General features: G+C 50.2%; 1 protein-coding gene across 6 annotated transcripts in view; it reads right to left on the reverse strand.

Moving 5' to 3' along the window:
• MACROH2A1 (macroH2A.1 histone) overlaps positions 1-20,836 on the reverse strand; it is an 81,203-nt gene extending 60,367 nt beyond the window's left edge. For all 6 annotated transcript variants that reach the window (XR_011145394.1, XR_011145393.1, XM_068981482.1 and 3 more), the window contains exons 1-2: positions 20,695-20,836; positions 10,513-10,717 (exon numbers count right to left, since the gene is read on the reverse strand). Coding sequence is in view for 4 of the 6 variants with exons in the window: in XM_068981482.1 (XP_068837583.1) it covers positions 10,513-10,684 (172 nt within the window). In the remaining 2 variants the exon portion in view is untranslated. The remainder of the gene's footprint in view (positions 1-10,512; positions 10,718-20,694) is intronic.
• Positions 20,837-23,105: the final 2,269 nt, after the last annotated feature.

The following is a 23,105-nucleotide window of genomic DNA, read 5'->3' on the forward strand; positions in this document are numbered from 1 at the left end:
AACACCAAAGGCACAATGCATGAAAGAATTGAAAGGTTTTTTTAATTTAAAAAAAAAAAGAAAAAAAAAACCCTTCTGCTCTGTGAAAGACAGTGTTGAGAGAATAAGCTAAGTCACAGAGCAGGAGAAAATGTTTGTCAAAGAAAGCAACTGAGACCTTTCCTTTCTCTGGTCTAACCCATAGGGCTGGGAGAGCAGGGGGCCATTGTTTTGTGAAGGGTGCCCAGATCACACTTACACTCTTCTGGACAACCTCACAGCCTCCTTAGGAGGACTGGGTGAAGGACCAGATAAAAATCCAGTTTTTGGTCTCCACAGCAGATTCAGGAGGCCCTGGGAGAAGCGCGTCCTCAAGCTGCGCTGCCACCTCCAAGCCGGGGACGGAGAAGTGGGGTGCTGGGGCGCCCCACTCCTCAGTGCTGTCCATGCCTGGCCTCGGCCCCCAGGTCCGACTCTCCTGGGTCTGCTAACAGGCTGGCCATCTGACAAGTCACCAGGGAAATAGCAAATGCTGAACTGCTGCTTCTCCAAGCACCTTCTGAAGGTTCATCCCCCATGGAATCATCTAGGACTGCCAATGCAGCTCCCCGCTTAATGCCTTCATGATCTGCTTCAGATGATCATGTACGGTGACCAAGAGCAGATGCCACTAAAAACAGAGTAAACTCAAACTCTCTTTCATGCATGTACACATATACACAAAACGCATTCGGTGCCAGCTGCTATCTCTAGGCACTGAGATGAGTTTTCGCTTCTTAAATTTTCAAACATAAATTACTCACATAACTGGAAAAGGGAACATACACTTAAATATAGTCTGCACACACTGGGTATCCAGCATACTGGGGTTTCAACTTCTGTATTTCCGTATTTTTTCTAGTTGTAACCCTCTGGCTTATTAAAATCCAGTCCCCCCAAGACCCCGCTTTCATCTGCTGACAGGCTTTTCAGAACAGTGAGCCCTATGGGGTTCTGGGAGCCTCAGGAGAACATGAAGTCTCTAGCAAGAAGAGTGAGCTGGGTCCTGGCCAGAAGTGTAAGTCTAAGGTTGCGTGGCCATGCAAACAAGCGAGGGACACAGCCATTCAGAGGGCTTCGAGCATCACAGAGCCAGCCTGTCCTGTTCTCCCTGCCCTATTTTTAGCTGTGTGAGTACAGGTCACACTTGGCTGTTCCGGATAGGAAAGCAGTAAAAAAGGCCAGGTAAGTGACAGGGCCAACGGCAGGCTCTTCCTACCCTAATCTTCCAGGCTTGTCGGATCCTTTCTTTCCCAGGCCAGAAATGCCAAGTGTGATGGATGTTTGTTGAAATGAATATCTGTGTAACCGGACACACTGCTGACAGAGGAGGCCTTTCCCTGTCATACCTACAAGAGAAGGGGGCAGGGATGGAGTGCCGACAATGGTAACACCAAAGGGATAGGCAACAGCTGACCTGAGTTATAGATCAGAAGCAAACAAACTGAAAACTTGGGACGCGGATGATCACTTTACTAGCTAACATCAGGCAGAGGTGTATCTTTAACCACCATCCCTTTTCCCCAGGGTTTTACTACTGGATGTAGTCAGGCACAAAGGCTAGGATACATCCAGTCTGCAGAGTGGCCATAAGGGTCCCCTGGTGAACCCTGCTTGTTCCCCAGGTCAGGACCTGACCCTGAAAACTTCACCATGGTTAGCCTAGTACCTACAGACAGCTTCAGAATGGAGCACCTGCTGTGAGAGACGCCAGGTGCCTGCAAGAAATGTGTGGAGGTCCTTCCTGGTCACTAGCAGGAGACAGGAGAGAGAAGACTGAGGTCTGAAACACAGGGTGTGGGCAGGGGCAGGGAATGGGGAAATGGAAAAGGACTGGTAGGTGAAGAATATGCAAACCTGGATGTCTTCATTGTTCTGTAGATTAGAGCCAAACATGACAGAAAAAAAAATTGTAGGCATGGCCTTATCCTATAAGAGGTGGAAATATAATTCTACGACCGCAGGTTTTTAAACAGACCAGAGCAGGGTATCCAAATCAACAGATCTCTCATAGTGATCAACTTGAGAGGGTCTACACTTATTACAAAGTGTCGACATTCAGTCTTGAGATGCGAATTCCCATCCTCCTTACTGTTGAGAAATCAACTGAGAAAAGATTTGATTTTTGCAAACAAGTTTACATCCTAGGAGGCAGGTTGGCAGCTGTGTGATTAGGCTATGTAGCAGTCTCTAGACTCCCCCGCCCAAAATAAGATGTCATCACACATCCTTTTGGATTTGATGACCAGGAACCAGGTCTGTCCTCTCAGGAGTTGGGTGAGCAACTCCAAAGGCACTTCCCTCCAGGGTAAGCCCAGTGGGCAAGGACTCTCATCTGGCACCTCAGTAATGAGCACAGCCCTGAAGAGTGGTGGGCCCTCCCCAAGTCAGCAAGTGAGTGGTTCAGCTTAGCAGAGTAAGTGCACAGCTTCCCCAGGCCACAGCCTCATGGAACAAATGCTGAAGCACCTTCTAGGGTGTTGAGCCCTGTATGGAGGCGGCAGACCTAGCTCTATTAGACAAGCTGGCATTCCTCATGGTGCCATTTCACACCCTAAACCACAAGTGTCCCCACACTGCACCATGCAAGGTGTTTACAGTATAGCTGTTTCTTGAAAGGCTCTCTGATAAAAGCTTGAGAACCACTATATATCTAAGTTCCTCCCCTTGGGGATTCACGAGAACACCCATGTTAAAGGCTCCCAAAAGTTCTGCAGTAAAGAAAACTGTTTCCCAGTGGTTCCCAAACTAAAACCAGTTGCTTTACTGAGGAACTCAACAAAAGGTATTCACATATCCATCTCAAAACAGGGGATGTGAATACAGCCATCTCCCAGTTTCACACACAGGGCTCTATGTTTTGGTGGACCGCCTCTTGCATTTTACCAAATGCCTGGGTTCTACTGAACAGTTTGAGCAACACTGACCCAGGGTGCTCTGCGCCCATCTAGTCAGAGCATGCTTGCTTGCTACTCTTCCACATACGCTTTTCATCCCCCTACCACCCCCACTGTAGGGCTCCAGTGCTTTCTACTTGTCCCTTAGACTTTGCCCTATTCCCTTACTGGTCTATGGACTTGTGTGTTCCCAACATCAACTTTCCCAAGGGCAAAAATCATGTCACATGTTCCTATTTCACATCTCCTAAAGCTCCCAGCCATTTGTAAGGCCTCCCCAGACAGCCATTTTGCTTTTTTGCATTTCTTTCCCATGGGGATGGTCTTGATCCCTGTCTCCGGTACAATGTCATGAACCTCTGTCCATAGTTCATCAGGCAGTCTATCTATCAGATCTAGGCCCTTAAATCTATTTCTCACTTCCACTGTATAATCTTAAGGGATTTGATTTAGGTCATACCTGAATGGTCTAGTGGTTTTCCCTACTTTCTTCCATTTAAGCCTGAATTTCGTAATAAGGAGTTCATGATCTGAGCCACAGTCAGCTCCCAGTCTTGTTCTTGCTGACTGTATAGAGCTTCTCCATCTTTGGCTGCAAAGAATATAATCAATCTGATTTCAGTGTTGACCATCTGGTGATGTCCATGTGTAGAGTCTTCTCTTGTGCTGTTCGAAGAGGGTGTTTGCTATGACCAGTCCATTTTCTTGGCAAAACTCTATTAACCTTTGCCCTGCTTCATTTCATATTCCAAGGCCAAATTTGCCTGTTACTCCAGGTGTTTCTCGACTTCCTACTTTTGCATTCCAGTCCCCTATAATGAAAAGGATATCTTTTTTGGGTGTTAGTTTTAAAAGGTCTTGTAGGTCTTCATAAAACCATTCAGTGTCAGCTTTTTCAGCGTTACTGGTTGGGGCATAGACTTGGATTATCATGATATTGAATGGTTTCCCTTGGAAATGAACAGAGATCATTGTGTCTTTTTTGAGATTGCATCCAAGTACTGCATTTTGGACTCTTTTGCTGACCATGATGGCTACTCCATTTCTTCTAAGGGATTCCTGCCCGCAGTAGTAAATATAATGGTCATCTGAGTTAAATTCACCCATTCCAGTCCATTTTAGTTTGCTGATTCCTAGAGTGTCGACATTCACTCTTGCCATCTCTTGTTTGACCACTTCCAGTTTGCTTTGATTCATGGACCTGACATCCCAGGTTCCTATGCAATATTGCTCTTTACAGCATTAGATCTTGCTTCTATCACCAGTCACATCCACAGCTGGGTATCATTTTTGCTTTGGCTCCATCCCTTCATTCTTTCTGGAGTTATTTCTCCACTGATCTCCAATAGCATATTGGGCACCTACTGACCTGGGGAGTTCCTCTGTCAGTATCCTATCATTTTCCTTTTCATACTGTTCATGGGGTTCTCAAGGCAAGAATACTGACGTGGTTTGTCATTCCCTTCTCCAGTGGACCACATTCTGTCAGACCTCTCCACCATGACCCGCCCGTCTTGGGTTGCCCCATGGGCATGGCTTAGTTTCATAGAGTTAGACAAGGCTGTGGTCCTAATGTGATTAGATTTACTAGTTTTCTGTGAGTATGGTTTTAGTATATCTGCCCTCTGATGCCCTCTTGCAACACCTACCATCTTACTTGGGTTTCTCTTACCTTGGGCATGGGGTATCTCTTCACAGCTCCTCCAGCAAAGTGCAGCCGCTGCTCCTTACCTTGGACAAGGGGTATCTCCTCACTGCCACCCCTCCTGACCTTGAACGTGGAATAGCTCCTCTAGGCCCTCCTGCACCCACACAGCAACAAAGGTCCGTCTAGTCAAGGCTATGGTTTTTCCAGTGGTCATGTATGGATGTGAGAGTTGGACTATGAAGAAAGCTGAGCGCTGAAGAATTGATGCTTTTGAACTGTGGTGCTGGAGAAGACTCTTGAGAGTCCCTTGGACTGCAAGGAGATCCAACCAGTCCATTCTGAAGGAGATCAGCCCTGGGATTTCTTTGGAAGGAATGATGCTAAAGCTGAAACTCTAGTACTTTGGCCACCTCATGCAAAGACTTGACTCACTGGAAAAGACTGTGATGCTGGGAGGCATTGGGGGCAGGAGAAAGGGACGACAGAGGATGAAATGGCTGCATGGCATCACTGACTCAATGGACTTGAGTCTGAGTGAACTCCGGGAGTTGGTGATGGATAGGGAGGCCTGGCGTGCTGCGATTCATGGGGTCACAAACAGTCGGACACGACTGAACAACTGAACTTAACTGAAACCTCCCAGCACTGAGCAGGCCTGTGCTGGGCACAGGGAAGAGACTCCAAAGAGGCTTTCTGAGCTGAACTAAATTGAAGTTCCTCCAAATATCACTTAAGAAAAAAAGTACCACAGTAATACGGGAGCAAAGACAATGCCTCAAAGAAACTACCTCAGTTTCTCCATGATAATACTTCTTTTTATCTATAAGTTATTGAGTGTTGACTAAGAATGGTGGCCAAATTCATAAGATGCAGTATCGATCTTCACAGCAACCTGAGAGTTGGGGCTACTATCACCGCTTGGCTGGAAGGTCAAGGGCCCTGGGATGGAGAATGGACTGTGCTGGGGCACCAGGAAGCCCAGCAGATAGCATAACATTCCTCAGGAGGAGCTCCGGGAAGAGTCAGCAGGGCTGCAGAGCCAGGCACACAGAGAGCTGGGGAAGGAGCTGTCTGGTAGCCAGACTCAAGCCTGTTCCAGATGTTGCCTCTTCCTTTTAAGTTTGGCAGATAATTGGGCTCTGTACCCAAGAGGAGAAACAGATGCCAGCTTCAAGTTTCAGAGAAAACACAGGCCCTATCCTCCTTCCACAACCACCCCAGCCTGGAGCAGACCATGAGGAGGAGTACTGCGTGGTCCCTCACCCCTGAAGACATGCTCTTCACAGGGGATGGTCTATCTGGACTCTGATGGCCCCTGGTCTGCAGGGCTGCCATCTGTCCTGATGCTCTCATGCTGGTCTGGCCTCAGCTCCAGCCTAACCCAGGCCCAGGGCTGGGCATGCTCAGCTCCCAGTTAACCAGAAAGCCCCTCAAGGTTTTCATGAGTGTGCCAAGAGCTCAAGACACAAGTAGCTTTTGACACCAGACAGAGTAAGAGTCTGGTAATAGGGCCCCTGGTGTTGAGGGTGGGTCCAGCTTTAGGGGGGTGTGTGTGTGTGCTAGCTGCTCAGTCGTGTCCAACTCTTTGCCACCCCATGGACTGTAGCCCTCCAGGCTCCTCTGTCCATGGGATTCTCCAGGCAAGAATACTGGAGTAGGTTGCAATTCCCTCCTCTGGGGGATCTTCCTGACCCAGGGATCGAACTTGAGTCTCCTGTATTGGCAGGCAGATCATTTGCTGTCTAAGCCAGCTTTAGGAAGAGGAGTTAGATGGCAGCTTGAAATAAACCAGAGGGAGTAGGTTGTAACAACCAGGACGTTCTGCAGGTGCTTGGTGAAAGGGACTGAGTGGGCAGGGACAGCCCCACCAGCATCCCCAAGGCAAGTGGGCACCCTCAGTCACCTCAGCAGCCAGAGCAGGATTACTTCCTCTCTGCTGTCGCCCTAACGTCACCAGGTTAACACTGTGCAGATACAAACAAGCACTTTGCATGCATCCTCTCATTCCCACCTCATAGTAAGTCTGTGCCTCTTACTGTAACCCCCATTTCACAGATAATAGATTACACAGCTTAGGGATGTGAGTGAGCTGCCTAGGCCATAATGAGGAAACAGCAGCTCTGATACCAAGGTCCATACTCTTGACCACCTGGTTCCGCTGCCCCTACCAGATTCTACTGGACAGCATGGCATCCCAAGTGGTGCCACAGGCTGGCCGGAGATGTCAGCTCCCTGCTCCAGAGCTACTTGGTCCCAGGTGGGCCCTGCAGCTCAGGCACCCGAGCATCCAGACCCCTCCTCAACTCTCCACCAGGGTGTTCTGACAGGAGGCCTGGTCCAGCCACGTCAGAAGAGCACTGGGTGGCACCCCATCACCATGCCTGCAACTGTGTGCCACCTGTCAGAGAAGGAGACAAATCCTCCAGGGGACCCTTCAGGTGACAACCAGACAAGCAGGGCGGCTCTGGTCAGCAGGCTAACACACATCCTCCAGGAAAAGTTTCCTGAAGCCTGATCTCAGCACGTGTGTTCCTGCATCGTCACCGCCTTTTCCTGGTTTGTACCTGCCTCTGGACAAAGCTTCTGAGGGTCGGGGGAGGTCTTGCTCTGGCTTGATTCTCAGCACTGGACACAATGCAGCTCTCCTGAGGACCTGTGGAATGGGTGGCACTTTGCTCAGATGCCGTGTATTGGAGCACAGTGTCTGAGCCCAAAGTTACATTAGCGTTTCCCAACTCTGGGAAGAGGCTGGCACCCAGTGGGTGCATTCTGAAGGTGGCAGAGCTCTTTCCTATCCCTCACAGGGCTGGTTGGCACCATCTCCCTCTCCAGGTCTCAGCTGATTATGTCTCCTCCTCAAATAAAACCCTCCTGAGTCGGTTCACCTCCAGGCCCCCAGGCACTGGGGCTCCTTGGCCTATTTACAGCCTCCACAGACCTTGGCACAGTCAGGAACCATCTGGGTTGGCTGGCTCTTCCTTTCAGACTACAGCATGAGCTCCATGGAGCAGACGATTTCTGCCCCAGCCACTCCTGTGCTCTGGAGCTAGCACATGTAAGCACGTGCAATGTGTGGGAAAGGGTCTTCTGTGAAACAGGAGCAAACAGCAGAGCAGAAAGAGACCTGGGCCACCTCCGCTTCTCTCTCAGGGACCAAAGCCCAAGTTCTGAGCAGGCAGATGGGCTCCCACAGCCCAGCCCGAGGGGCTCAGGGCGGATCACCCCCTGAGGGCAGTCATGGGGGGGCGGGGCGCAGCAGAGTCCAGATGGTTGAGTGCAGCAACGCTCCACTGATGCGGCCCTGAAACTCAGCTCCTGCCCATTAGACAACCGGACACAAGTGACTAGCAGTGATCGAGTATAGCGCCGAGGGCTCAGGACATCCCCCAAGGCCCCATCACACAGACCAGATGACAAGTCAGGGCCCCGGGCAGTGGTCACTCCAATGACTCAACACTGTGTGTAGACAGAGAAGATGGCTCAGATTCAGCTAACTATAGCTCTTCTGGAAGGACCTGGTAAAATTTCAAAATATGTATTACTTTTTAATACACAGGGGTTAACATGGCTAACACCAGAGTAAGGATTTGCCTTGAGTGACTTGCCCAGCTCTAGCACTGGACTGCCCTGATCATTCCCACCCCACTTTGGGACCACTGCTGCACCCATGACAGTCAGAGATGGGCACAGTTGGGGGGGTTCACGGTCAAGGTGCCCGGCCCCCATGAGAACAAACCCGCTGACCTGGCCCTCATGTGCGCTGCACTCAGTTTCAGAGCCAACCAGACGTAGACAAGGAAAACATAACAGATTTTCTGTGCAGCACAGACAGTTGTTGCCTCAAACATGATGGAGCAGCGGTATCCCCCCACCAATGCCCTGCTAACTAACAAGAGGAAGCTTGATGGAAGAAATGAAACTGCTGCGGTACTTGACCTAATGAATGTGTTTGTGAACATCCCAGTGTCATGCCTGTCCCAGGGGCATCACAGGATTCGGGAACCAAGAAACACAGGTTGGCTGGATTTACACATCATGTCAGCTTTCCCCACTGTGCTCAAACAAAGTCCCTTTGGATCTCACAGCCGCCTGGAGTTGGTGAAGCAGGGACTGTTGTCTCCAAATGAGTTGAAAGGAAATTGGGATCCGGAGAGGTTAAACGACTCTCTCTGGGTCACACAGCATGTAAACTGCCAGGCCAGACCTTAAAAGTCTCCTCTGGGTCCTACCTAGCGAGTTCTCCCCTGGTCTCCCTGGCTAACTGCCAGCATTACATGTGGTTTTCCTGGGTGTGACACTTATGTTCTGGGCTTCTGTTTCCTCATCTGCATAGTGAGAAGAACCATGCCTATGTCATGCTACCAGGCATGCGACCTATGAGTCTCGGACAAGCACAGGGTCCAAGTTCCAAATATGTGCAAAGGCCTCACAGCTAGAACCCCAATTACTTTTTATGCCTAGACACTTTTACAGAACACAAAAACTCTAGAACCCTCATGGTTGTGAGGGGAAGCCTTGGTCTTGTCTTATCGAGAGCCCTGGGAGAGCAGGAAGCAACCCAGCCTTGTCTTGCTGAGCCAGTCTCTCCTTTTCTCTAGAGCTGCCCCTACCTGCCACTTGCCCTGATGATGTATGGAGAAAAAACTGGTAAAAGCATTACAAAAGGACAGCAGGATGCGTCCCTTTGCAAGTACTTCCTGGTTATATGTGGCAAATCTGTGTATGTCCTGAGGTTGGTTTCCTCAATACTAAAAATGGCGGCCAGGGTTGTTGGGGGGCAGTGGGCGTGAATCCTGCCCAGATGACCTCCCACAGTTGCTATGGAGTCACCAATAAGACCAACAACATTTTATCTGGGAAAAGGACCAAGGATTCTCCCCGCCCCAACCGTGCCACCTCGCCCCAGAGGGATGGCTGATTCCAAGACTGCGACAGGGGAAGGTCAGGGGGAGATGAGAATATCCCATTTTGTTGGAAAGAAAGGAAATGTACAGAGAGTGATGGAGAGGGGGAAGAAGCACATAAAAACCAGCCTGAAGATGCAATCTGAGACAATGTGACCGAAATAATGAGTAAAGACATGACAGTACGTAACATGTTAAATTCTAAAAGTCCACGAACCAGCATGGATAGAAAAAGAAAAGAAGGGAAGGGCAGAAGGAAAGCTCTTCTTAGCAGAAGAATGCCAACTAACAAATGTAGGAGAAAGGACAGCAATAGAAAAGCCTAACCACCCTAGTGATAACAGATCATCGAGGAACGCTAAAGCCATGGGCGAAAGGCTGCGATCCAGGATGTGCAAAAGTGCAGACACCGCCCTAAGCCAATGACCAAAGCGAAGGTCACCAGTGACAGGACAAACCCACGGCAGGTGCCTCCGGACGCCATGCCAGAGAAGGACTCAACATCGCTCACGGAATTCTCCTGCCAAAACATTTAACCTGAATCCAAGCCTGAGGCCAACACAGATTAAAGGGCATTCTGCAAAATATCTAGCCTATGCCCTCCAAAAACATCCATGTCATCAGAGAGTTTTTGAAAAGCTACAGAATTTTTAAAAAATAAACCTAAAGAAACCCGACAGACAAGTGCAATGTATGATCCTAAAATGGATCCTGGGTCACGAAAGAAAACAGAACAGAATCATAAAGCACGTTATCGGGACAATTGAGGAAATTTCAAAACAGACATTATTAGAATAGGTAACAACCAAACAGGTAACAGGCAAAAATAAATGTACACACGTGCACGCACGTGCACCCCCACACACACAGAGTGGAGAGAGATAAAGCAAATGGGGCAACATGTTCACAGATGGTGCATCTAGGTAAAAACGTTCACTCACTGTTCTTGTAACTTTTCCACAGGTCTGCACATTTTCAAAATGAACGAGCAAGGCCCTCCCACTCCTTGGAAGCTGTGTGTCCACAGCGACTCAGGCACACTCACCTGTCAGGTACTCCAGGACGGCAGCCATGTACACGGGCGCCCCCACTCCGATCCGGTACTTGGGGTGGCCTTTCTTGATGTACCGCAGCATCCGGCCCACGGGGAAGATGACTCCCGCCTTGGCAGACCGGGAGGTTTTGGTGGACTTCTTCTTCCCACCCCGGCTGGACATGGCAGTGGCCCTGGAGATGGATCAGCAAGTACACTGCGGAGGCAAGAGAACGCTCGGGTCAGGATTACTGGGGACATCTCCCCTTTTCCCACACCCTCTGGGCCCTGGAAGAAACGGGCTGTGCCAGCAGATGCCACCACCTACAGTCACGGAGCCCTGCGAGCCCAGTTTCTTCATTCCATCCATGTGCTTCAGCCCTGGAAAAAAGAATGGCTTAGCTTTTCACATTTTATACCATGACATCAATTTTATCAGCCACTTCCATTTAAACGTTACTCTGACAATGACTGCTCTTAAGTGCCTCGCCTTTATGCCACATGATGTAAAAGAAAATGGGGTTTCTTGGCTGAGATCTATACGCTTGCTTAATAATTGTATTTTCATACACTGGAGACCAGCGCTGATAAATTTGCTGAACACTTGATAAAAAGAAAACTATGTCACCTGCCTCTACAATGAAGACGTTAAGTCAGACAGTTAGGTTCTTTGATGAGAGCAGCCTCTCTCCCTTGCAGTCCTTTATCTGTGAGAGGCAAGAACTGCTCACAGGAGTTAAGTGGGCAGCCAGGTTGGAATATGAGGGCTTCTGAGCACTCCCTGACTGCTAGTCAGGCCTGTCCTCAGAGAAGAAAGTCCTTCCTTCCTTCCCCGACCCACTCACCATCCAAAATGCCCCATACCTCTTGTGGGGATCCAGGTCACCACTATCTTAACCAAATGATCACACATTTGGTCCTGAAAAGGTCTCCCCACCGCAGGCCACACTCTGATCCACCTGCTCTCCACTGGCTGAGCTGTCTCCGTGCACACAAATCTGAATATGCTGTGGTACTGTTCTTAAGTTTTCCCTGCTGCCACAATTCCCAAGATGCAATCAGAGCCTTTGGCCTGTCATACAATGCCCTAGAAATCTAGGCCTGCCACACCCATCAAGCTTTACCTGTGCTTCCTGAGGTCTAAACGCAAACACAGGGAGTACCCCCAAATGTCCTCCTCCACAGCAGTCGTGCCCTTTAGCCAGGACTTCCTTTATCCTTCGCGCTTTCTGCCTTCTGCCAACCCTCCCGCGTGCTCCACCCTCTGGGTTCCTATGTGCTTCACACCACAGCACTGACGTGCACACACACACGCTCCCCGCCCTGTCTCTCTCGTCTCACCGCTAGGCCTCACAGCGCTGCCCCTGACTGCAGTCCTGGCGCAGCACCACACCACAAGGTCGCAGACGTTTACTAAGAGCATCGAGTCATTCACGCATCCACTTCAGGAATCACGCCTGGGATGGAGACGACAATGCACAAGGCAGGTGGGGCCCTTGTTCTCCCAGAGCTGGTGGGCAAGAGAAATACTACATAACCCTCATCATTCAAATGGGAACTGTGAAAGGCCAGTGCAGGGCGCTGCGGAAGGGGCTGTGAGAGGCCTCAGCCTGTTCCAGGGCACCAGACAAGACTTCCCTAGAAGACACAGATGCTTAGACCACTGAACCAAATGGTCAGGTCTCCCATTTACTGGTAAACTGAGGCCAAGCTCCACAGTGTGTGGGCTCCTCTGGCTGTAACAGTCCCTATCTCTGTGACCATGGAAGTCACAGAGTTAGTTAGGAGTCCTTGTTCCTGACACCTGACCCTACATGCAAGATATACATGGTCCATACCTAACATCAGTATGACCCGCAAGACCAGCCTGGATGGTCTGCCTGACGGAGATGGCCAAAACAGCAGAAGGCAGAATTTCTGGGTATGCTGACAGGCCCACCAGAATTAAGGGGGCTCAAGGCCTGTGTGATGAGAACCCTGTATTTCACCCTGTCAAGGGAGGTACCAAGTCTTAATTGATCATTGATTGCTAAAGAGTCCCAGAAGGGTCTGGTTTTTCTGAAACAAATAGTTGGCTCCACTTCTTCTGTAATGAGCTCTGTTTTTAAACATTCTTGGCAAACAGGTGCCCACGCTCACTCTGAGCAGTAAATGGTATTTGTACTTGTGTGTGCATGTGTTTGTCGGGAAGAGTTGTATCTGAGCTCCCAGCAGTCTTTGGCTTTAATACAAATATGTTTCACAGACCTACCCCAGACCTTTGGAGCGAGAGTTTTCTCCTCTTCCAGCAGGAGAGGCCAGTGACCAGGGATGGTTTATGCAGCTCAGCCCTGTTCTTCCTGGTGCACAGACTCCAGCTCCGTCTCTGGGTGGACCTGCCTGGGTATGTTTAGGGCTGACTTTGTGGGACTCGGACAATGTCCTGTCCCAGACAGGAGCCACTAGCACCCGGGGACCTGACACGCCTCATCTTCAAAAGTAACGTTCCTGGGGATCCCTCTGACTCAAGCCAAGAGTCTTTAGTCAACAAGCTGGTGACTCCCGGGTCCCTATCCCAGCGCACACCTGGCTGCCGAGCCCCAGGGCTCTGTTCTGACTGCCCTCGGCAGGGCCTGCTTTTAAGTGCCTTGTGAACTCCTGTGGGTTTCTCAGCCCCAGCGGTGGCAACATCATGCATCAAGCTATCAGTCAGGAGCCAGTCTGTCCCTACTTCTCTGCCCACCTCCACAGCTCCCAGTCATTAGCCAGGCTCCGCTGAACCCACTCCCATAACTTCACAAGCCTCTTCCCTTCTCTTTCCCCTCCCTGCCTTGGTTCAGCTCCTGTTCCTTGCCTGTTCTCCACACCACTAGTCTCTCTCCATGGATGCCAGAGGATCTCTGCCACTTTGCTGGTTCTCCAGCTCCCCAAGCCAGCCGCTAACGGCATCCTTTACTTCTTCAGCACTGCTTCCCATCACCCCTGTCTGGCCTCAGATGCCCAAGTTGCCCTTGACTTCCTGACCTGTGAAGCCATGTCCAGAATGTTTTTACACATGCTGCTTCTCCTGCCTGAAACACCCTTTCGTCCTCTTGCCAAACCTGAACTGACGCTCACACAACCTCTCTTCTCGGTCCCGACCGTGGACTGGATTGTTCACTGCTCCGTATTCCCACAGTACATACCCTGGCACCTCTATGTGTGCCTGCCTCCCTAGCTCGACTCACCTGGGAGCTACTCCATGCCAGGAGCTGCAGTCATCTGCAGGTCCCCCGGTTCCAAGAAAGACCTTAAACATCCGTGCTTAAACGCCAGAGCCATCTTCAGGTCTCATTCAGAATCAGACTCCTGCTCTGATAAAACAGCCCTGAGTCTTCATTCCCTCCCCAAGACTGCCCTGAGAAAGTTCTGTTCCTTGCGCCTCCTCACGTTCTTGCTGCACTTCTAGCAGTAAATCCCCAAGTTGTAGCCACAGCTATGAAAGAATTCTAACTGAGCCACGCAGCTTCATGATATCCAATAATGTGTGGTGATTTTAAAAACATCATTTGGAAAATCGCCTTGTAGCAGTGCAAACTCCAGGTAAATCCATGAGTGTGGCAGGTCCATCCTGCTCTTCAGAAGTCTAGGAGACAAGGTCATTATGGCCAAGCACCAGCATGGGGAGGCAGGGAGGGAAGAGTAACTGTGACAGAAGTGGCTGCTGGGCACTGTGATGAATAACTTGAGTGCCAAAGTCAGACTAACCCAATTCAAGTCATAGCTCCACCACTGACTTATATATCCTAGGTCAGCTGCTGTAACAAATAAGCCCCTACGTCTTATTTCTCACTTTGGGAAAGTCCATGACTGGTGTTTCTCTGCAGGATGATCCATGGGTCCAGACTCCTCCCACCCTTCAATGCACAATTTGGGGTTACCATTGGAGGTAAGGGTCATGGAGGAAAATACCTGGGGGCTTTCAGAGGCCAGGTCTGGAAGTGGAGCACACCACTCCTGATCATGACCCACCAAGTAGAACATGGTCACATGGCTACACCTACTGCAAGAGAGGTTGGAAAATGTCCTCCAGCTATTTCCTACAAAGAAAAGAGGAAACAGCCAGTCTCTGTAACCTGACAAACCAACTTGAGAGCTGACCCTGAAGCCAGGGTCTGAGTGACCAGTCAAAGCCTACTTTGACCCATGTCCTGCATCGAGCCTTTTCTGAGAGGTGGACAGTCCTCTGCGATGCAGAAAGTGGCTTCCCATGCATTCAGCTTCTCATTGGGGCACTGACCTTGTTCACAGGACAAACAGCAACAGTACGCTGCTAAACTGACAAAACTGTGTCCTTCCTTCCTGGATTCATCAGCCAGGAGAGCACCCCATTCAGCAAACCAGAAGCCCTCAGCCCTGCAGAGGGTCCCACATGCTTTGAAGACAATGATAGGTCTTCAGGCAACCCTGGCATCTGTTCATTACTGAACATTAGGCTTGACGGTTATCAGGTCAGGAAATGAAGATTTTGTGGTTGATCCTGAAGGGATCTCTGTGGTCTTTATCTCTGCAACTCCTCCAACTATAAATCAATCACAATAGACATGAACCTTGTTTGCAGAAACCCAAAGTTCACGCAGATACAGGGGCGGAGGGGCCTCTACAGAGAAGAGCCAGGCTCAGTGAGAAGCAGGTCTTTGACATCAAGCCCCTCAATGATCAAGACGTGACAACGTGATCTGTCCTCAAAGCACAGGACAAATGAGATGCCTGGCTGTGAGGAGCCCGTGAATAAGACAGACACGAAAACAAAGGGAAGGGGCAACAGAGGCAAGGAGGGCAAAGGGTCAGCCTGCCACACTGTTGTTCTCCTTGCCAACAGGGCAGCACAGCCGGCTCCTCCGTGTGCCACAAACCACCTTCATCCCCACTTCTGCCCTTCGGCACATGCCGCTCACTCGGTGTGGAACACTCTCTTTTGCCCTCAGTCGGGGGTGACCCTGCCTAGTGGATCCAACGTTTCTCTGATGATGGAGATTTATCAAGGAGCTCCCTGCTCTGCCTCTCTGCAGTGGCTGAGCAATGTGGCCCCCAGTTCTAGTCTAGTGTGGAGCAGCCCCATGCCCAGACTCTGGCTTTGTACAAGACCCAACGAACTCTGGCCCATCTTCCCTATACCAGCAAATGAGGGCTCCACCAGGCTGAATCACTCTGTTTACTCAGTAGACATTCCTGCAGTGGCCCCTGAGTCCAGTGAGAAATCCCTTTTAATGAACCTCAGCCACCATTGAAATATGTGCAATTGCTTTTCAGTCTTATATAAAAGGCTCTCTACAAGCAGTTTCCAGCCCTTCCCTGACTGTCACTCTAGATCCAACTTATACAAATATTCTAAAGCCACCTACCCCACTCCTAGCACTTGTTACACTGTATCATCACTGCCTCTGTTCTTGCCTGTCTTGATGGGATGGACCAGGCCACTCTGCTCACTGACTGTATCTCTTAGAACCTGCCATCCTGCCTGGTTCCTGAAAGGCCCTCAAGTGCTAGCTGGGTGGTAACTGATAAGTTACAGTGGCTGGGGGCTCTCTTGACAAAAATGAGGGCAGCATTTGCAAGGACCACGGGACTCAAATGTGGCAAGTGAGACACCAATCTGGGAGCTTCTCTGGGACCATTCATGTGGGAGCCCAGACCCATAAAATTCAGGAAGCTTGTAAGGGCTACCCTGGGGATTCCCAAGAAGGGACCACCACCATTTCCCTGATGGCTGAGGTATGAGCATGCAGAGGCCTTCGGTGACCATCCTATGATTCCAGCAATCTCCCTTTCTGCCGTTAAGACAAGCACAGTAACACAGACCAGCGGAAAAGACTTACGTTCCTGACCTCTGTCAAAGCTGCCGCCTAGAAAACTCTCAAATAATCAGGGCACTCACGAAACCACTGGAATGGTCAATGGTAAAGTCTTTTATTATCTAAGCAATGAATATGTGCCTATTGATCTTGAACAAAATATTGATTAGAACTGCTGGGGGGCTGCTGGTCAGACAGCCCTATCTCTGGCCCCCGAGGATGGAAGAATCTGAGCTATCAGCGCTCAGGTCACTGACAGGGTGAGGACTATCCCATCCATTCCCAGCCACTGGATAAGTGCCCACATGTCCACATGCATTTGTCACCTTCCCATCAACTCCAATCACGAAGGCAAACCTGTTTACAGCATTCTCTTCCGTTTACTCCCATCATACCAAATGATTAACGGTGACACTGCTGTCATGCCCCCAGAGGCATGTGGATATACTACACAACTATCACTCCCAGAGCTGGGGTTCACAAGATGCACTCTGATTGGCTCAGAACAGAGACTTGCTCTGGTACTTTGGCCAATCACGAAAAACATCTCTCTCTATTCATAAAACACTATACCATAAAATGAAAGGGATGATTAAAGAACTTACGGTCCATCCTCAGTGAACCAAGGGATTGCAAACAAGAAGAAAAGGACAAACTAAGATAATAAATAAACCATAACCAAACACTTTGTTCCAGCAGATTTTACTCTTCTCATGTGTCAGGATTTTAGTGGTGGGAAAAAAACAAAAGCCAAAATGAAGAGTGTCATCTACTACAAGCAGGAACGGTTAGCAGGAAGGCAGTCTGGGATTAAAATGTTCACCTCTGCAAATCCACTCTGTGGTATGCATCCTGAGCAACACTCGGAACCAGCACTACATTTCAATAGTTAGTATGGCACTCCCTGCCTCCTTCGCAAGGAAATTTTCCTTCAAACCTCCTCTCCCTGTTAAAGGCTGTGCCAACTAGGAGACAGTCACCCCAATGAAAGGCCATCAGAGGAAAATGTGAGCTGCAGTAGGGCAAGACCCTGGTCAGGCTTAGCATCTAGAAGCTATTCAATGTTTGTTGAACAGATAAAAGGCATCTTCCTCCTATCCAGAGCCTTCGCAGGATTACTGTTCTTAGGAAGAAGTTTAAATCCCTCAGTGTGTTTCTGATCAGGATCCCCCTCTGTGATTTGGTCTGTTTGGCCCTCTGGCTTCACTAGTTTCCCTCTAGAATCAAGACATCTTGAGCCTCTGGCAGTTCCCCCATATGAACTCTGTTCTTATTGTTCTCAGACTTTGCACATGTGGGCCAGGTCTCAAACACTTGTCCCCACCTGCCCTCCTTTGCCCAGCCAACTCTTACTTGGTTTTTCTGTGCCTAGTAAGGGCTTGCCCCTGGCTAGGTTACTGTCCTGGGAGCTGCTATGAGAGCTACTGTGGCTTCCTGCACTGACCTTGCAATGGCCACGTGCCTGCCTTCTGCTCCTCCTGTCAGCTTCCCAAGGGTAAGAACTCAACATTTTTTTTTTAAACTACATATCAGTTTATTAACAAAAGGATATAACTTGGGAACAGTCAGATGGAAGAGATACATAGGGCAGTCCAGGGAAGGGCTTCCACGCCCTCTCCAAGTATGCCACTCTCTCTAAATCTCCACTTGTCTATCAACTTGGATGCTCTCTGAACCTTTTCCCTTGGGGGTTTTACAGAGATTCCATGCTTCCCTGGTGGCTCAGAGGTTAAAGCATCTGCCTGCAATGTGGGAGATCTGGGTTCGATCCCTGGGTTGGGAAGATCCCCTGGAGAAGGAAATGGCAACCCACTCCAGTATTCTTGCGTGGTGAATCCCATGGACGGAGGAGCCTGGTGGGCTACAGTCCACGGGGTTACAAAGAGTCGGACATGACTGAGCAACTTCACTTCACTTCACTTCACTTCATGACTGACCGAATTACTGGCCACTGGTGATTGACTCAAGCTCCAGCCCCCTCCCCTCCTAGGAGGTAGGGGGACGTGGCCAAACTGGACATTTTCTTCATCCAGTTCTGTCCCCAGTGCCTGAGCCCCAAGAAACTTGATTCCCAAGAAATATTCCCTGAAGACCACAAGGCACTGATCTGGCAGGCTTGATCCAAGCTAACAAGCTATACAATTCTCTGGAATGAAGAGCTAATCACTTGGACTCACACATTAAGAGCTGAGGTGGGGCCCAACGTATTTCTAAACCTACAGAACTTGGGAAGGACCCATAAGACAGACATGGGCCCCACTGACCTCTGCCCTTTCCCAGCCCATGTGCCAAGAACAGGGCTCTGAAAAATCTGACACAAATCCAAGGGCACAATCCAAAGAGAACTAGAAGCTGCTACCATTCTGATGAATACCACATATAGATTCTTGTTGGGTTTTGTCAAGTTGGGCTGTCAGTTTGGGCTTCTATTTAAGTAAACCTCCTTTAAATGGCTTGGGGTAGCATTAATTTTGAAGATATTAGAAGTAGGTCCCAAAAGTCATGTATGTAGTCCAAGCCTCTCTTTGAAATAAGAGGTGAAAGGGTCTTCCAGAGATCTGCTATCTGGAGGACCAGAAAAAATGGCAGCCTGAGATATACCACTCTCTCACCCTGGCCCACTGGGTATAGACCAAGCCAGTGACTTATAGTTGTATGGAGTATAGAATGTCGTGTGTGATGGTCTAGACAACTCAAAGTTTAATAAAACAAAAGCCATCCCATCCTCATTCTAAAGGCTCCGCCTCAAACAATTTTCACTTATTTAACCCCCTCCCTCCTTCTAAATACCTTTATCTAAGGATCAGTATTAACAATGGTAAGAGATCAAAACAGTAACAAAGTGGAGAGATTTCCTACTCTTCTCCTAAAAATAGAGTAAATAAGATTTTAAAGTCTTGAGGATTTAGGAAAAGAGGAAGAAAGAAAAATAGGTTGAAAAATACATCTCTGTTCATTGGGGAGCCTCTTGTGCAAGACTGAGATGCCATTGCCCAGCTTTGGTTAGTAGTGTACATGTATTAATTCCATGTGCAGCAAAGAAGGGTCCATTTCAGAGCTAATAACTCCTCTGAAAGCAGACCAGTAATCTAAAGGTGGCCTGGAGTAGGTGGATTCCATCTAATTCACAAATAGAGTCTCCCACTCATTTTAATTTAAAACTGTTCAAAATTTCCTGAGTCCTTGGAGCAGGAAATCTTGGAACAAAGCACTTTCCCCCTCTTTAATGATGAAACCTCAAACCACATAGGTAGAAGAAAGAGAGAAGCTAGCAGGAGCGCCCCTCTAATTGTCTATTCTTATACGCTGTTTATTCGATCATTAAAGTCTTACAAGGACTTCGTGGTAACTGTAATTGTTGAATTTAAGGCTTGTCTCAGCTCTGTGTCTCTTATTTCCACACTCGGGAAAGTATCTTTCCCTAACATCTTGTCTAAAACAACGTTTCAAGCAATCTGCTGACAAGATCCTTCCTGAGTGATCTGTGGTCCCTGCCGTAGTGCAGGTGGGACGCGCCGTCCCGCACACCTGTTGTCAGGCGACATGACCAGCAGCATCCTGCGCACTCACCTCCTCTTTCCACCCCACCCCCCCAGAGAGAGACTTCCCTCCTGGCCTTCTCCACTGGAAGAGCCTACAGCCTTCTGGAGTTACCTTGGGGAAAAAAAAAAAAAACCACACACCACCTCCCAACCACAAAGCAAACAAAAGGCTGTTCATAAAAATGAGAGGGCAGCGGGGGTTCCTGTGGCCCCTCCCCAGCCAGTCCCTGGACAAACCCCTCCCCACCCCGCCTTGGTTCCAGTCTTGCAACTACCCCCCAAACCCCCATCCCACTCTCCCAGCACACCACCCAGACGCCTACACCACCGCCACCTGGGGCTCGAGCCCCACTTATTGTGCCCTGGGCCGGCAACTCGCGAGCGGGCGGGCGCCTCACCAAGTACAACTCCGCGCACAACAGCTCCCGGGCGCCCAGGCCCAGGCCGACCGGCTCCCGCCGCGACGCCTCCCCCGGCCTCGAGTCCAGCCCGCCCGCTGCAGGACGGGTCACCGGGGCACGAGCCGGGGCTGTCTCCTGCTCACAAAAGCGCCCAGGCGCGGGCAGGAGGACGCGGTTCTAAGACAAGCTGGCTTCCGGGTTTGCTTTTTGAACAAAACCAAAGAGGATCCCGCGCGGCCCGGGCAGGGCCTGGGAGAACGCCGTGCGCGCGCGAGGCCCCGGCGTGGGCCGCGTTGAACCCAGCTGCCCGAGTCGGCCGTGCGCCGCCAGGTGCCCGCCAGGCCCGGCCGCTCCCATGCACCCTCGGCCGGAAGAGCGGGGCAGCCGGACCCGGGCGGCGGGGACGCGGCGCGGCGAGGGGGCCCGGGCGGCACTTACGGGGCGGCTTGGCGGCGGCGGCGGCAGCAGCAGCAAGGTGTCCGGCCTGTGCCCTCTCGGCCGCTCGCGCCTTTTCTCTCCGCGCTCCGCGCTGGCCCGCCCGCCCACCTCCTCGCTTCCCGCCTGCACGACCCGCGCTCGCCCCCTCCGCCCGGCTCCGCTGCCGAGTGAACTGGAACCAGTCGCCGCGGCCCCGGGATTCCCACAATGCACAGCGCGCCGCTCGTCACATCCCATCCCGTCCCCGCGCGTCCGGCCACCCCTCCCGCGCCACCTGGGCGCCCCAGCCTTGACCCCAAGCCAGCAGCCGCGCGCGGGGGCCCTCCGTGCTGTACCTCCTGGACGTCGGTGGGTTAGTTTCCCGGCCGCACGGCGGCCCCAGCTCTGGTCCTCTGTCACCTGGCCTGGACGCCGCACGCAGGGTCCCGCCCGAGCTGGGGACTCGCCCTGAGCTAAGTCCAGTGAAAGGGTCGGGACCCTGGGCAGAGGCGCTTCTCCAGCGCGCGTCCCAGCCTGTGCGACTAGAGGAACGCTTATTGAGCGCCTACTGGGGCGGGGGCGGGGGCGGGGGGGCGAGGGGGCGGGGGGGGGGCGGCTTTTTCTGCCGAGCTCTAGAAGCCTTCTCATTAACGCAGGGACGGAGGCAAAATTGCTGTTATAAGCAAGGATTTTTCCCTCCCCAACCAATGCAAACCTCCCTCGCACCTCAGAACCTCCCGCTGTCTTTGGACCCAAGCCCTTATCAAACCTGGTCTTCCCCACGACCAACTGCTGCGCATCCGGCTCCCCTGGAGTTCTTCCCAGTGACCCCTAGAAGTCTGGATTGATTTGCGTTGTTGCATGGAAGCCGTTTACTTAGATTCAGCAAATGTTCACTCTTGGACCCAAGTTGAGATTTACTAAACAGTGATTCTCTATCATCACACACATTTTTGTTTGTTTGCTTTTTAATTATTTCCCTTTCCCTTTATTTTTTAAAATTAATTTAGTTTTGACTGAGACAAGCAGAAAGAGGGGCCCGCTGCAAAACCCAACTTGTATTTCTAAATTGGTTTTTGGCCTTAAGACCTTAGTGACCCATCCCAAGTTCTAACGTAAGAGCCCTCCGGCTCCTCCTCCTCTCCCCTCCATCTACCAAAGGGGGAGGGGGGAGGCATTAGACCCAGCTGAACCAAATTTAGATAATAATACAGACCCTGCAGAGTTGTTCTGAGACTGCTGAGTTGGTGGTGGAAGATTATGAGTCATTAATGACCACTCCCTTCCCTCAGGTTGCCCCGGTAGCAGTGGTGGTAACCTCCTCCCTTCATCACGATGCTTTACACTGTACTTCAAAAGTCTGCAAAGCAGTGTCTAATACATGCCATTCATTCATTAACTCAGTTAACTACCGTGGTCATACTTTGTGCCATGCACCAATTTGGGTGATGAAGATGAAGCAGTGAATAGAACAGGCAAAAATCCCTGAACTCCAGAAGTTTGCAGTCTAGCTGGTAAAGAAAGATTATAGGCAAAAGAGGTGATCAGATGGTGTAAATGCAATACAGAAAAATAAAGCTGTAACTGGCAAGAATCTTTTGTATTCTATTACAAGTTAATCACTAAAGGAGTGTTGCCTATAAGCTTAAATTATACAAAATGGCCCATTTCTGGTAACTCTGTCTAAGATTTAACTCAAGGGAAATATCCTGACCAGGCCCACCTGTGAATGGCTTCTTGGAAGAAATTAACACATCCTCTTTCCAGGCTGACTAGAACCAGGAAATGTCTGACTTTACTCCCTCCCCTTTTAGTATAAAAGAAGCCTGAATTCTAACTCAGGCAAGATGGTTCTTTGGAGGCAACAGTCCCCCATCTTCTTGGTTTTCTGGCTTTCTAAATAAGTCGCCATTCTTTGTCCCAACAACTCATCTCTCGATTTACTGGCCTGTCATGTAGCAAGCAATATGAGCTTGGGCTTGACAAAGCAAGGAAGAGGGATAGAGGTATAAGTTGGGATGGGGCTTCAAATTTTAGAAAAGGCCTCATTGAAAAGGAGACATTTAAGGAATTGAGTGAAAGTGAAATTCACTCAGTCGTGTCTGACTCTTTGCGACCCCATAGACTATACAGTCCATGGAGTTCTCCAGGCTGGAATACTGGAGCTGGTAGCCTTTCCCTTCTCCAGGGGATCTTCCCAACCCAGGAATCAAACTGGAGGGTCTCCTGCATTGCAAGTGGATTCTTTACAAACTGAGCTATGAGGGAAGCCCAAAGAATTGAGGCAGCAAACCAAGTGGATATCTGGGGGATTGGGGTCGGGGGATATTCTAAGCACAGGAACAGCAAATGAGGCAGACAGAAGCATCTCTGAAATCAAAGTACAATGAGTGTGTTCACAAGAAAAGATAATGTGTAACATGATAGAGGTG

The sequence above is a fragment of the Capricornis sumatraensis genome, chromosome 9 (assembly GCF_032405125.1).
Source record: "Capricornis sumatraensis isolate serow.1 chromosome 9, serow.2, whole genome shotgun sequence".
NCBI classification, from domain to species: domain Eukaryota; kingdom Metazoa; phylum Chordata; class Mammalia; order Artiodactyla; family Bovidae; genus Capricornis; species Capricornis sumatraensis.